Below are 14,947 nucleotides of genomic sequence, written 5' to 3' on the forward strand. Positions count from 1 at the left end.
AGCGCGCGCCCCACCGCCATCGCGCCACCACCGCGATCCAGATCCCACCCGCCGCCCGCCGCCGCCATGGGGGGCTGCCACGCCAAGCCGCGCACCCGCGACGCCGACGGGGCCTCCCCGCCGCCGCCCGCGCCGGCCACGCCGCCGCCGCCCTCCTCCACGGCGCCCGCCACGCCGGCCTCCAAGAAGCACTGGACGTCGTCCCCCTTCTTCCCCTTCTCCACGCCCAGCCCCAGCCCGGCGCACCACCTCTTCTCCTCCTCCTCCGCGGCCTCCCCCAGGGCCTCCTCCAGGTCCCCCGCCCCGGCGGGCACCAAGTCCCCGGCGCCCGCCACCCCGGCCCGGCGCCTCCTGCGCCTGCCCTTCCCGCCGCCCTCGCCCGCCAAGCACATCCGCCAGGCGCTCGCGCGGCGCCACGGCCCGCCGCGCCCGGCGATCCCCGAGGAGGACGGCGACGGCGGGAGGGGCCTCGACAAGGGCTTCGGCTTCAACAAGGGCTTCGCCGCCAAGTACGACCTCGGGGACGAGGTCGGCAGGGGCCACTTCGGATACACCTGCGCCGCCAGGATCAGGAAGGGCGCGCGCAAGGGCGACGCCGTCGCCGTCAAGGTCATCCCCAAGGCCAAGGTGATGACCTACCCGCAACCTCTGCAAACGCTTCAAAAATAAAAAATATCGGATCCGTTCGCTAGTTTTTCTGAAAGTTGATGCCGCGCTAGTTTAGATTTGTGAATTTCTGTTGGATAATTCGGTACTCTCATGACTTTTGCGGTTTTGATTGATGCTGTATAAATGTCCTTCATATTTTGTTGAACAGAGAAAGGTAAAGCATGTGTTCCTGAAAGCAACCACTCACTAATATAGTCTAATCAAAGTTTTTGAGAACTGGATGCATGCCTGTTCATTTCTTAAGAAACGTGGCCCCTTCTTGTCTACACGAGTAGTCGAGTAGATGTGCCTTGTTACAGATGTAACCTGACATCATGGGTTCATGTACTAACATGCTATTGATCTACATCGTGCATTGTGAAAAGAATATCTAGTTTTATCACATGCTGCATACCTGTATATAAGAATAATATGGATTACGAGATCTTCTACGTTCAGCATTGTTGCATGGTACGTACTAGGTAACATATTAAATTTTGTGCTGTAAAACATTAAATATACCCACTTGAATGATGAGATCTGAGTAAGTCCTGTCATTTTTTGTTATGGAGTTTACACTTGATATTCCGTAACTACTTTGCCTATCGCTCTTTTATGGCTGTGCGATCTGGTTTAATCTCTCCATAGTTGTAATCTCCCTTGTTTGGGTCACCACATTTCAATGCCTTACTTGAGGATTAATACCATCATTGTGTCGTTGCTAGGCATGAACTTAGTTCCTCACTCCTCCTATGTACATTTTTTAGTATCATCTGAAGTTGCTCTAATCTCTTGTCAGATGACAACATCCATTGCTATAGAGGATGTCCGCAGGGAGGTGAAAATTTTGAAGGCTTTGGCAGGACACAAGAACTTGGTTCAGTTTTATGATGCATATGAGGACAACGAAAATGTCTACATAGTCATGGAGTAAGTTCCAGCACCTTGATAGTCACACAATGTGTTTTGACTTCAATTTCACATGCTATGAGGATGCACTCCTTAAGATGTCAAGCAGAGTAGAGTAGCTTTACTCTCAACTACAAGCATAGAAAACAAACTCACTGAATAATCAGTTCCATTTTATTGACGCAACTTCAATAGTTTTCCACAGTCCCTTTTTATTAAGATTCTTTGATCTACTTATTGCTGATGCGGCAATAATTACCTTTCAGAAGCATATAATGCGTTATCTTGTGTGCTTAAAAATGTAGTTAACAACCATATGTTATTTCATCCATATGTCTGGACGGTTAGTTACCTTTTCAGTTCTTAGGTTAGTTCTTGTTCTTACGTTAGTTCTTGTTCTCAGGTTAGTTACTGGCAATTTAAATAATCTGAGCAGTTATCACTTGATAATGCATGATGAAAATGAACATACATTAATGCCATTTGGGGCGGCCACACTGTTTTAAATATGCTTGCAGTGCAACTGGATACTCTTTTATTTTCCCGCCCAATTGCCCAAACTTGACAACAAATATTTTGCCAATAAAAAGGATTTCTAGATATGGCCAAATCCAGATGATGTCATTACTACAGGTCGTTGAATGTTGCCTTATATTAGGCATCTGTTTTTTGGCATCTATATTTAGCTTCTATACCTTCCGCTGATAGTGATCCCTGTATGCTCTATTCTGGATTTCAAATGCCATCCACGCCATGTTTAGTTTTTTTAATATCTAATTAAAAATCCCGTTGTTTAGGTTGTGTGAGGGCGGGGAGCTTCTGGATAGAATACTTTCCAGGTAAGCTACAAGTAAACTTACATTATGTTATACAACATCATGGTTTATTACGAAATACTTTAATATAGCTTATGTTTTGCATTCATTTTAAGTAGAGGTGGAAAGTACTCCGAGGATGATGCAAAGTCTGTCCTGGTGCAAATATTGAATGTTGTCGCTTTTTGCCACATTCAGGGAGTGGTTCATAGGGATCTCAAACCAGAGGTGAAGTTCAGTTTTACCTGCATCTCATCAGTTGTCATCATTACCATGTTTGAGATATTAGAAAGTGATGATTTAAATAGTGCTGGTAAACAAGCCATGACTTTTAAGGCAAATGGCGATGGCTACCTGTTTCTACTTCCAATGTTCGAACCTCCTTTTTGAAAGAAAAAAAATTACACTGTTCCAAAGGACGTATAATTTGTTCATGACATTCCTTAGATGGTGTATTTATTGTATTGCCTTTCTCTTCTCCTGTGAATAAGATCTAATTTTACTGTTTTTGTATTTGACATTGCAATGGATTTCTAAAATGTTGTGTTTTTTCTCTTCAGAATTTTCTTTTTACTTCGAAAGATGAGAACTCTCAACTTAAGACAATTGACTTTGGATTATCAGATTTTGTAAAACCAGGTTAGTTTCTTGCTCATCAATCTGCATATCTGTTAATTTGTTGATTTGTACTTGCCATCAGTGAAGATAATACTATCCACTAGCACTTTTTTAATGCAGTGGTCTAATACCTTATGCAGATGAGAGACTAAATGATATCGTTGGAAGTGCTTATTATGTTGCTCCGGAAGTTCTGCATAGATGCTATAGCACAGAAGCGGATGTCTGGAGTATCGGTGTCATTGCATATATCCTCCTTTGTGGCAGCCGCCCTTTTTGGGCACGCACTGAATCTGGCATATTTCGTTCTGTTCTCAAAGCTGACCCCAGTTATAATGAGGCACCTTGGCCTTCTCTGACTCCAGAAGCAATGGACTTCGTTAAGCGCTTGCTATGCAAGGATCCACGTAGAAGGATGACTGCAGCACAAGCTTTAGGTGAGTTTCAGTCTGTATGTATGGATCCAGTTTAAACTTACATTGCTAACTCTGCCTTATATCATGTTTTTCAGGTCATCCATGGATTAGAAATTACAATGACATTAAGATGCCATTGGACGTCCTTATATTTCGTCTTATCAAAGCTTATATTCGTTCTTCATCGTTACGTAAAGCTGCTCTGAAGGTCTGCATTGATAAAACCTGTTCTGTTTTTTCTCCTGTTGTTCCACATAGATATATGCTGTTGCTTCAAATCTGGACTTGCTTTTATATTACAGCATTTTTTCTACTCAAGGCTTTGAATGGTTGTGCAGTAACCTAGTATTTTGTTAGATGTTTAATACTTTCAAGTCCACATGCCTTGTACAAATTCCTGATCAATATCATTACATGTGTATAATTTTCATTAAAAAAATTGGACGCCTACTTTTTGTACCATTGGTTTTATAAGTTCCAAAATGAAATGCTTGTACAGTTCTATTTGTTTGCAATTCTCTCCTGTTAAAATAGCATAAAGAGGGGATGCCACTTTATTTGAACCTCAAAGTGGTGCTGTCAAAATATTCTTTTGATACCTATGGCTGACCGCTTTTACTTTCCTCTGCAAGCTGCAGCCGTTGATGTATCTTTCTTGATCCATTACAGGCTTTGTCGAAGACTTTGACTGTTGATGAGCTTTTTTATCTCAAAGGGCAGTTCTCCTTATTAGAGCCTGATAGAAATGGATGTATCACGCTAGATAATATCAGAATGGTTGGTTCGTCATAGAGCTCTGATATGTTCTCTCCCATTCATTTTGAACCCCCTTGCTGACTCCTCTTCCTTCCTTTTTAGGCCTTAACAAGAGAAGCCACTGATGCGATGAAAGAAACACGAGTTCAGGAGATTCTTGTCTCGGTACATTACTTATGTTGTTGATCTTAAAGACAGAATTTTCATCCAGCATAAACTGTACTCACGGTATACCTGAATTGTCTTTTCAGCTGAGCGCTCTTCAGTACAGAAGAATGGACTTCCACGAGTTCTGTGCAGCTGCAGTAAGTGTTCACCAGCTTGAAGCATTAGACAGATGGGAGCAACATGCGAGATCCGCTTATGAAATTTTCGAGAAGGATGGCAATCGAGCCATTGTAATCGACGAGCTAGCTTCAGTACGTGATATCTTCCTCCCTGTCTATTTTCATTCTCTAACTGATAAATTTGGAGTCCCTTCACACATTTCCTATGATGCTACTTGGTGTTTCAGGAACTGGGTCTCAGCCCTTCCGTGCCGCTGCACGTCGTTCTACAGGACTGGATCCGGCACACCGATGGGAAGCTCAGCTTCCTCGGGTTTGTCAAGTTGCTGCATGGCATGTCCAGCAGGTCCCTGTCAAAGATGAGATAGCTGTTGATAATCTCTAACGACAGTACAAATTTATGCTGCCCCAGCCCCAGCCCCAGCCCAACTTAGCAAGCAAGGCCAAGACTGCACACCGAGGTCAACATGACACGACACGACGCTGCCTGCGCTAGAACCCGCCTGGTTTTGCCACTAATCTGAATATAGAGTTCTATTTGCGGTCGCCCGTGTACTGATCACCACCGTCTTCTTCAAAGTTCATCAGCATCATCTTTTAGTAGGTTAGGAAAAGGAAATTTCACCCGTGTCTCGGCAACATGTGATGCCTCTAACAGTCTCTTAGAATAGCCCGCCCAGCCATGTCCTGTCGCTGTGGGCAGCGTTGTAAAATGCCCCCGTTCATGTAACTGGAGCAGAGTCGCCCTTTTGTCGTCAGTGTGCCGTTATATTGATTGAGTTGAAGATGCTTGAATTTTGTGCTGCTCACCCGGTTTTGCTTCAACGTTCTTCCTAATTGTCTGACTCTGATTTTACCCTACGGCCTTATGGTGCCGAGTGAAGGATGGGTGGCTGTCGTCGCATTTACAAGAGCACTGGTTTCATTTTTGTATGGCTGTCTATCGTCGCATGGACAAGAGCACTGATTTCATTTTTGTATGGCTGATACTCGTGATATGTTTGGTTGGTGTCTGAAACGGACCTTACCATTTCTTTGGTTATAGCCAAATTTTTTGCCCTTGATTTGTTTGGATAGTTGGCATTTTTTGTCAATATTGGTCACTTCATCAGGAAGATAAACATTCACTCAAATTTGATCGTAGGGTGAATCTTGATAAATCATAGGTGTTTTTTTAGCAAGGGTTGCCCTCAAACTGCTAGAGGTGGGCAAGTCAAATAGTGAGACCTTCAAGTACTTGAAGCATGGAAATATGGAGCAAGATTCCAAAAGTGTCCTTCTCAGCTCGACCTCATGTGAGCTCGGTATAAACAGTAAGACAAATTTTAACATGCTTCCTCTTACCCTTTCTTTTTAGGCCTTTTTTGATTCATAGGATAGGATTATTGTAGGAATAGGAATTTTGTAGGAAATGAGATGACATGTATCTCAAATCCTATGAGTAGGAATAGGAAACGAGATGTCATTTGGTTGACACCAAAGAAATTTTTCCATTGAGTCTAGGCTCATTTTTATTTTCCTATGAAATGTGGAGGATAGGAACCAATCCTATGTAGGAATAGGAATCTATTCCTATGAATCAAAGGGCTCTAAAAGAAAAAAAAAATCCTATAAGAATCCTATCCTCTAAAATTTCTATGAAATTCCTCCAAACCAAAGAAGGCCTTACATCTAAGGTAAGAAGGTAAGAGTTAATCAGATCACTAATTAATGAGATCAACGGCTCAGATCTATTATATACTTTTACCTCTCATGAGAAAAGAGGGGTAAGAGGGAGCATGTTAAAACTGCTCAAACAATAAAGTCTGAAATTTTTGAAAAGAACTATTTTTTATAAATTTTAACAAATGTTTTCAATGCTTGCAAAGTTTCATCATGAATGACATTTGTGGAAGTCGTGGCAATAAAATAAAAAAAAATTAGCAATGTAAAATGCTTTTGAAAATAACTTTTTTGCAGCATTGATTTTGTTCTTTTTCCACGACTTGCACAAATGTTATTCCATGATGAAATTTTACAAGTACTTAGAACAATTGTCAATGTTTGACACAGAAAAAATAGAATTTGTTTTTTTGGGTGATTTTATTGTTCACCTGAGCTCATTTGAGCTCGAGCTGAGAACATCACATCTACAAGATTCAAGGTTAGCTTGGAAATTTATTGTTTGTTGGGGGAAAATATGTGGTGATCAAGTCGGTGGTACAAACTATCCCGGTTTATTTTATGTTCTATTTTAAACTCTCACTTGGGCTCTGCGAGTATATTAACACTTTTATAGGGAAATACTGGTGGCGAAGCAAAGGAGGTGAACATAAAGTGGCTTGGGTTAGGTTTTCGTGATTTCGAGATGTTTAACCTTGCGTGTCTAGCAAGGCAAGCATGGAGATTATTGGAAGAACCTAGTTCTTTGAGTGCGAGAATATTGAAAACGGTTTACTATCCAGATAGCTCAATCCTTGATGTGAATCTTGGCTCTCACTCATCATAAATCAGGAGATCAATCATTAAAGTACGTGATATTCTAGCCCATGGCCTTATAAAAAGAATAGATGACGGAGCCTCCACTGAAATATTGTGTCACAACTGGCTTCCTCGACAAGGGACGATGAGGCCAATTACCACATGAACAAATGGAAATGCTACCATCGTATGTGAGCTCATAGATGAGATGTAGAAATGCAAACATTAAGGTGTGTTTACAAAGACTTGCCCAACAGCCGATCACATGTTATGATCTTCTTCACCATCGAAATATGTCTAGCACTCCTAATTGCTCATTATGTGGTTGTCAAGACTCACGACATCATTCTTTGATTGACCGCTCGATGTTGAGATGTGTTTGGGTTCTGTCTAATGAAGAAGTTCCTGAGCATACGATCGACACGACATTTGAAGCCCTAGCCCGCTGAGAAGCTCAAGCTCTAGCGGATGATCTGCTGCCAAACACTTACCCAACGCCTCTGACTGTGCAACCGTTGAGCAGGATATATCGAAATGTAGGAGGAAGGCATGGTGCCATTGTCAGGGAAATCATTGCTCGTGCAAGGGATTTCGAGTACTGTCGTGTTGTCTATGGAAGTCGCAAGAGTAAACATAAGGCGGATAGTGTAGCTAAATTCTCATTATCTTTAGATGTTGGTTGCCATATTTGGCTAGTTGCGCCACTTGATATTTGTAACAATCCCTTTGAACGTCATCGAAAATAAAGTGCAATAATGTTCCCTGAAACAAATCACCAAAAATTTGAGTGGCTAATTTATTTGGTAGGGTGAAATTGAGCTCAAACCAAACGCACGCTTAAGGCATGTGAGACTTTTTTTGGGGAAGATGGCACGTGAGACTTGCGAGAAGCTCTCAATTCTCTTTAGATACCATAATTATTCTAACTATCATTACAACCGATTTTGCCTACGCTCATACTTTTACGTTTTGTGATAGTCTACTAATATTCAAAAACTCGCTTCCTGTGAACCAACCCTAGTCATGGGTTTGTCATCCCAAAAGCCAGTCCCGGATATGTGAGGTTCTTCTGGCGACGTTGATCTCGCCACCACAACATGCAACACCGCCCTTGCCCCTTGAAGCATTCAACATCGATTTTGCCACCACAACATGCAACACCGCCCTTGGCCCTTGAAGGACTCAACTGCCATCGTCCCTTGACGGTCATCATCTTGATAACATGTCACCGTCGTCCGCTTCTTCCACTCTCGAGGTGTGACGGAGAAGGCATCGTGCTCGACCACATTTGATGCATTAGTAGCAGGAAGGTATCTGAGTGTTGGCACCATGAGGGCCTCGTCGGCGATACATGTGTGCTCGTTAAGGGAGAGAGAGAGACCAGCGACGACAGAAAATCGGAGAGAAGAGAAAACTAGAGATGAAAATCTATTTAATACTCTTGTCTCATTGACGGCCATATTTGAAGTTTATAAGTCCAAACAAAGTATTCGATCGACTAGCTTGAACAAAACAACAACTTAAAACTGCTTTTTCTAAAAATCTCTACAACTAGTTTTGCTAAAATTTAGTCCAAATATTACTACTCCCTCCAATACGTGGAGCCGGGATCCGCTGACGTACGCCCCCCTGAGGTTGGGTCATTGATGGATGGGTCCGGATCCATACATCAGTGTGTGATCCATACGTCAAAGGAGTCACGTCTCCAATACGTAAGCATATTATGGGACGGATGGAGAAGTTACCAAAACAGCTACCATGGCATTGGCAAGCTAAGCTCTGATCTGAGCCGTTGAGGCTTTCTTCTGAGCAACACGTCAATCCAAATGTCCCAACCCAACGGCCGTTCATTCAAAATTTGAATTTCTGGAACTTATAAAGTGACGTTACTTGTGGAGAGGCTGCAGACGTTGCTGGTCTGACAAGGCAATATAAATCATATAAATCCGCCTTTCCATTTTTCTCCGAGGCAACCAAAAGGGGGAAAACGCGAAGGCCGAGGGGCAAAGCGGCGGCACGGCGGCGCGGCGGAAGGCAATCCGGTGGCGCGCAAGGACGCCGCGATGCCGGTAACAAGAGGGCGCGCCGCGGCGGCGGCGGCGGCGGTGGCGGCAGATGAGGAAGAGGGCCACGCGCCCATCGACATCTCCTCGGATTCCGATGCCGGCGGATCCGAAGAGTCCGGGTCGTCGTCGGAGGAGGAGGAGGAGCCCAGCAGCGACGAAGACTACATCGACATCAGCGACAGCGGCGAGAGCTGCGTCGACGTCAGCGACAGCGGCGAGAGCTACGTCGACATCAGCGACAGCGACAGCGAAGACGATGAGGACGACGATGAGGAAGGCGGCCGCGCGGGGAACGAGGGGGAAGCGGGGGCGGAACGACCCGGCGCGGATCGGAGCGAGGCTGCCTGCACCAAAATCGCCGATCTCCTCCGCCGTATGCACCTCTATCCCTTTCTCGTTTGCTCTCGGCCGTAATTCGGATGATTGCGTTCTATAGGCAGGCGATATTTTTGAAAATCTGGAGCGGAATTGGAACTCGTAGATAGTGCTGATTGCCGTTTGATTCTTGGAAAACGTGGCATGTGCTTGGCACTGTTGATCTAATAAACTTGTACTAGATAGTTCTGCGTACTGTAAGCTTAGAACCCTGTCGGGGAAGTAGCTTCGTGGTATGGATTGCATCCAGAGGAGACTCAATCTGTGAGCACCTGTGGGTTAGTAAAATCTAGTTTTTTTTTTAGAAAAGGAGGATGACCCCCGGCCACTTTATTGATTATTTTCGAGGACCTTACAAAGTATTACAACAATATGCTTGAATCCGCCATCTTGGCAACATATGCCACTACTCCTATCCATATGATGAAGGGGTGCTACCTGGGCCACATACCCGGTCTACTCACCTAAGCCTATCATCAAAAGCTAGAAGCCCCAGCCGAGCCACATACCGGGTCTTGGGCATAAACTGGTCTGACGCACTCACATGTGTCGTCGCTGCCATCTTCCACAGGTCCGTCTTCAGAGCAGATATTGAGGCTTCTACCTTGTCAGGCCACTCCGTCATCGACGCCACCTTGACGCCAGACAACTACCTCCACCTGCGCGAGTCCATCACCGCGCATTGGGCGCCGAGTCTCCACTGCACCACGCCGCCGAGATCCGCCGTCATCAATGTGAAGGATGAATTACCGCTCCACCAAAAAAGGCACCCGTTGATCCATCGATCCCGTGTACGCCTCCAAGAATGACGCCCCCAAGGAGGAAACGACACCAACGCGCCGCCGTCATCCGATCTACTGATCTAGAGTTTCCCTCGAAGGTAGCGGATAGAGGTCTAGAGCTTCTCCATGGCGATGCCTTCAAGAAGGTAATGACACCACAGGGTGCCACCAACGCCGGTCTTGGCATCAAGCCAAGCACAAGGTTTTCACCCGGATCTGCTCGAAGAACCTCCATCACGTATTGTGCGCACGGGTCGCCGCCGATCTGAGCCGCCGCACATGGCGCAGGCCGCACCGGCCAGATCAGATCTGTCCGGAGGGCACAACCCGCATGGTGCCGACCCAACCACCAGGCCCTCCATGCCGCCACAGTCGATCCGAGGTCAGATGGTGTGTCGCCGCAGACCCAGCCGCCGCCGCCGAACGCCGCCACGCAGCCCGAGACAGGGCTGGCTGCCGCACCCCACCATCGCCGCCCTTGGCCGAGGCAGCCGCCACGCCGCCGCCGGAAGGCAGGCCCGCCGCGCCGCCAGGCCAGATCGGCCGTGCCACCCACGCCGCGGGGCTCCGCACCGCCCGCACGGCGCAGGCAAGAGGGAAGACCCCCGCCACCGCCATCAGCCCCGGGCTATAGCCGGCGGCGTCCTTCGGCGGCGGCGGAGGGAGTGGAGGACGGATGGGGACCCCCGGCGGCTAGGGTTTTAGATCCCGCCCGAGTCGCCCGAGCGGGGGCGACGCTGGGGGAGGGAGGGGAGTATTTCCGTGATCTTAGCCAATAGTGCAACTCAATCAAGTCAATCAAGTTATAAAATCTAGTGCAACTCAATCAAGTCGCGAAACATAGTCTTCCTTGAGTGATATTGGACACCGTGGATGATGCTGCACCCTGGAACCCTGTGGGCTGTTGAGAATTAACGTTGTTCGTGGTGGGATACATCCAGGGGGAACTCGATCTGATTTCTTGCTGGTTGGAGGAATCTAGTGCAACTGAATTTAGTCGCAGAATGTGGTCTGCCTCCTAGTGATATTGAACATCACAGCCTCACCTGAAGAAATAGGATTCCCAAATTATGTAGATATTTTTGTAGGCAGCTATAATTTGTTTTGAAATACAGGCAGAATGGTTGTTGAAATGGATATGAGCAATTGGCAGGACCAACTTCAATGAAAACCAGTGGTTGAATTGAGCTGGAATCCTTGGCACGACTTCTGTCATGTTTGAGATGGTAGAAGTTAGGACAGTGCTATATGATATGGCTAGACCTTGCTTTTGTTCTGTTTGTTCCAGAGCAAAACATGAATTTATTGAACATCATGGTCCTTATATCTGAGTGTACTCTCTTATTTCCTACATAATTTGATGAGCAATATTTTCTTGTAGGTGGGAGAAACCTGGATGGGATTAAGTTGGCGGAGTGCAAAGCATATTTAAAGAATAACGGTCTTCCCCAAGTTGGGGACATAGCAACTTGTGTCGAAAGAATAATGCTGCATCGGAGGTTCGTTATTTGATATGTCCTAGTCATGAACTATTCAGTAAATTGGCGCTTGTCCTCAACTATTGGGACGAATAGCTTTTGCATCTGATATCGATAGTCACATTTAAAAAAACACTCCCTGCATTATTATTTTTGTTCTTGGTTTTTCTTTAATCCCAAATCCCCTGTTATATGGTGATGCGACATTTCTGAAATAGGTTCAAAGATGAAGATCCTGAGAAGATTTATCCTCGGTCATCCTTTTGTATTAACTGTAAAGGTGAGTTCCCACTTGTCATGGAAGCTTTCTCTTATCTGCATACAAAATTATGGAAGGCAGTTGACCATGGTCTGTGAATTAGGCGATGTCTGTCGAGGTGATACTGTCTTATTCAAACAAAAGGTTCACGAGAAAAGGTACTCATTGGTGTTTCTTGCACTAGAGCATCCTGTGTCTCTTTGGAATGGTAATGTGATTCTCCTTTGGTTATGACAGTGGCAAAAGGCACTCAAAATGTATGGGGAAGCGAATAGTAGCTGGGAAAGTTGTTAAGGAAAGTTATGGTAAAGACAAGCAGCAACACACATTTACTGTAAGGATCGATTCAGTGATATAGTACTGCTATTGTTTTTCCCCCTCTTATTATGGCCTTTGTGACTATGTTAGTTGTTCAATTCAATAGATTCAAGTGTTCTGGAGCAAAGGAGTAGGCAAATTACCACCTTTGTATCTGCTACTTGTCAAAGGACGCAATCTATACAGAATGATGACTTTCCGTCAGGTAGGAACTGCTCTTTACCAGAATTAGTTTGCACTAGTTTCTGCAAATCACATTTTTGATATTAGAACACTTCAATATTACCCAACGCACGCACTTAATCATACTTATAATTCTATGCTGTCTTTTTAGATATTGTGCTATTGGAATGTTATCGATCTGTGCATACCAAATATCAAGTTTATGTTGCCTTTCATACTACTCGTATGAGGTAGCTACAGATAATCTTATTGATCCATTCTGCTGTTTGGGTATGCATGAATTATAGCTTTTAACCACACCAACATAAATGGGAAAAATGAAGCTTATTTTACACATGCACCATTTTGAGGATGTTTGGACAATTCTCAGATGGTGTGTACTTATGCATTGATATATTGACCTTGTCACAAGATGGCCCCGTATGATTTTCATGTTCATGTAGCAATTCTTTTGTTTTAATTCTAGGCTTGGGCAAATGAAGCGAATAGGTTGAAGGCTCTAGAAGAAAAGCACAATAGAGGAGATGCTGCAAGGCGTGTCCGTGCTTCAAATAGACGTAATTCTGGAGGACACGGTAAATTCTATTGGCAACATAACCTTGGTTGTTCCTGGGACAGATTATATTTCGCTGTTATTACTATCCCAGTTCTGAACTAACTGATGTTATTGCATATGTGGGTTAGTATTCGATCGAGGAGATACTGTGTTAAAAGCTGTTGTATTTGTTTAATAAATCCTCTTCTCTGCCCTAGAAAAATATCTTTTCTAGAACGTAGTACATTTTCCGTATTCGATGTTAAAGTTTGAACCTTACTGTATGCTAATGACTTCTACGATGATGGTTAGACAGTACAAATACCAGCAGTTTGTGACCATTTCTTATTTGGATTTTGATTTTGATGTCTGTAGTATACTCTAAAGTTTGGTTTGGTCTAATCGACTGGCATTGGGATCCTTAAGAATCTACTGTAGAACCAGCTGTTCCTCAGAAGGAATCAATTAAAAATCTATCTACATAGAACAGCATAACACATACATAAGCTTTTGCAAGATGAGCTGTCTGTTGTTGCCCACGAAAGATGTATGCATACACTTTTTTACATTTGTTTCACTAAGCTATTGTGTGATTCAACTTGTGTCTCCTCAATTTTCTTTGGAGTTTCGAATTCTACTATTTTGAAGGTCTATGTTTGCTGTGCCAGGTGCCAGACTAATTTTGTCCCTCTTCCTTTTGTATCTATCCTTCTTTCAGCTCTTAAGGGCAAGAAATCGAAGGAAAAAGGAAAGCATCAGTCTCGACCTGGAGGGCCTGATGGCGGATCCAATATCACTAAAGGCAGAAAACGTGCTATGCAATCCTCCAACTCCGATCATCCTACCCAAAAAAATCGAAAAGAAGAGCACCGAGTGTCTTCTGGAAAAAACCGCACCGATGGTCGTCAGAAGGCAAAGACAAATTCTGCCCCCCTGGATAAGAACATTGGTACCAGCACCAGCAGTTCTCAGCAAAATGCCAACACGGAGACAAATCATGCCATCTCGCAGAAAAACCCGCGGACAGCACCAGTTAACAATGGCCTGCATAGCACGGAGGCTAGGCCGAGTAAAGGAAAAACCGGTTCGAAGCAAAAAAACACTGTTGGTGGCAACCATGGTCAGTTTGAAGGAAGGCGCGTAGGTTCAGCTTCTCATCCGCAGGCATACCCAGGAAATTCAGTTGGGATACATCATCCTTTATCCGAGAGGACCCAGCGGCCACCTCCATTGCGCGAAGTTGGCAATGCCTGGCAACATCATATGGACGGCAGATCAATTTCATGTCCAAACCCTACAATGGTTTTTGAACACCCGAATGCAGCACTGGCTGGCTGGCGCGCGCCTGGTTATTTCAGGGAACCTCCACCTGATCAACGTGCAGTGGTGTTTCCACCATTCAACACATCGCAAACTATGTACCGCCGTCATCCACATGGGGCATATGTGATGCCGCAGTACAGATATTCTGGTGGTAGTAATGGGTTTCCACGATAGGGCAGTTTAAGTTTATCAGATGACAGTTGGATTGTTGAACACTTGATCAGTGGTCACTACTCACTAGTGAGAAATGTGGAAACCCTGCCAGCTCGCTGAGGTGATTTTGCACATTTCTGGTGTCTATCTTGTGGAAAATGTGACGGCCACTGTAATTGACACGGATGTTTGTGAGGACATTCCAATACATGCGTATGAGAGCAATAGGAAGGCGAGACAGTGAAGTTGAGAGTAAACCAGAATGCTTGAGAAATACCCCCATTCATTTGCTGAATGGGTTCATAAATGGGCGTATCTGCTAGCTTTATTTTCTGAATCGATTCATTAATCGACTTATCTGCTACAAGTAGTAGATTTTTTCTGAAACATCACAAGATGATTCTGAGAAAAATATTAATTGGTAGTATTACCAAATTGCTTACTCCAGTCTTTTGGCGGATACGGCCGTCAGCCTACACCAAACATATCAGTTGAGTACAGTTAAGTATTGTATACAGTCTGAAACCGTGAACTTTTCCCCGAGCACATGCCGGGGGACACAACAA

General features: G+C 44.6%; 2 protein-coding genes across 2 annotated transcripts; both read left to right on the forward strand.

Annotated features, from left to right (window-relative positions):
• Positions 1-65: 65 nt before the first annotated feature.
• Positions 66-5,244, forward strand: LOC123187925 (CDPK-related kinase 5; the record flags this gene model as incomplete). The annotated part of the gene is given in 11 exon segments (XM_044599921.1): positions 66-627; positions 1,448-1,578; positions 2,355-2,396; positions 2,492-2,600; positions 2,933-3,011; positions 3,131-3,427; positions 3,502-3,614; positions 4,076-4,183; positions 4,265-4,327; positions 4,414-4,581; positions 4,677-5,244. Coding segments are annotated over 11 exon segments (1,812 nt in total). The 3' UTR covers positions 4,818-5,244.
• A 3,572-nt stretch (positions 5,245-8,816) lies between these two features.
• On the forward strand, positions 8,817-14,947 carry LOC123187926 (zinc finger CCCH domain-containing protein 62). The gene is made up of 8 exons (XM_044599922.1): positions 8,817-9,348; positions 11,514-11,631; positions 11,829-11,890; positions 11,973-12,027; positions 12,107-12,203; positions 12,294-12,392; positions 12,837-12,945; positions 13,624-14,947. Exons 1-8 carry the CDS (start codon positions 8,973-8,975, stop codon positions 14,400-14,402), a joined length of 1,695 nt encoding a protein of 564 aa, XP_044455857.1. The 5' UTR covers positions 8,817-8,972; the 3' UTR covers positions 14,403-14,947.

The sequence above is a fragment of the Triticum aestivum genome, chromosome 2A (assembly GCF_018294505.1).
Source record: "Triticum aestivum cultivar Chinese Spring chromosome 2A, IWGSC CS RefSeq v2.1, whole genome shotgun sequence".
Taxonomy (NCBI): domain Eukaryota; kingdom Viridiplantae; phylum Streptophyta; class Magnoliopsida; order Poales; family Poaceae; genus Triticum; species Triticum aestivum.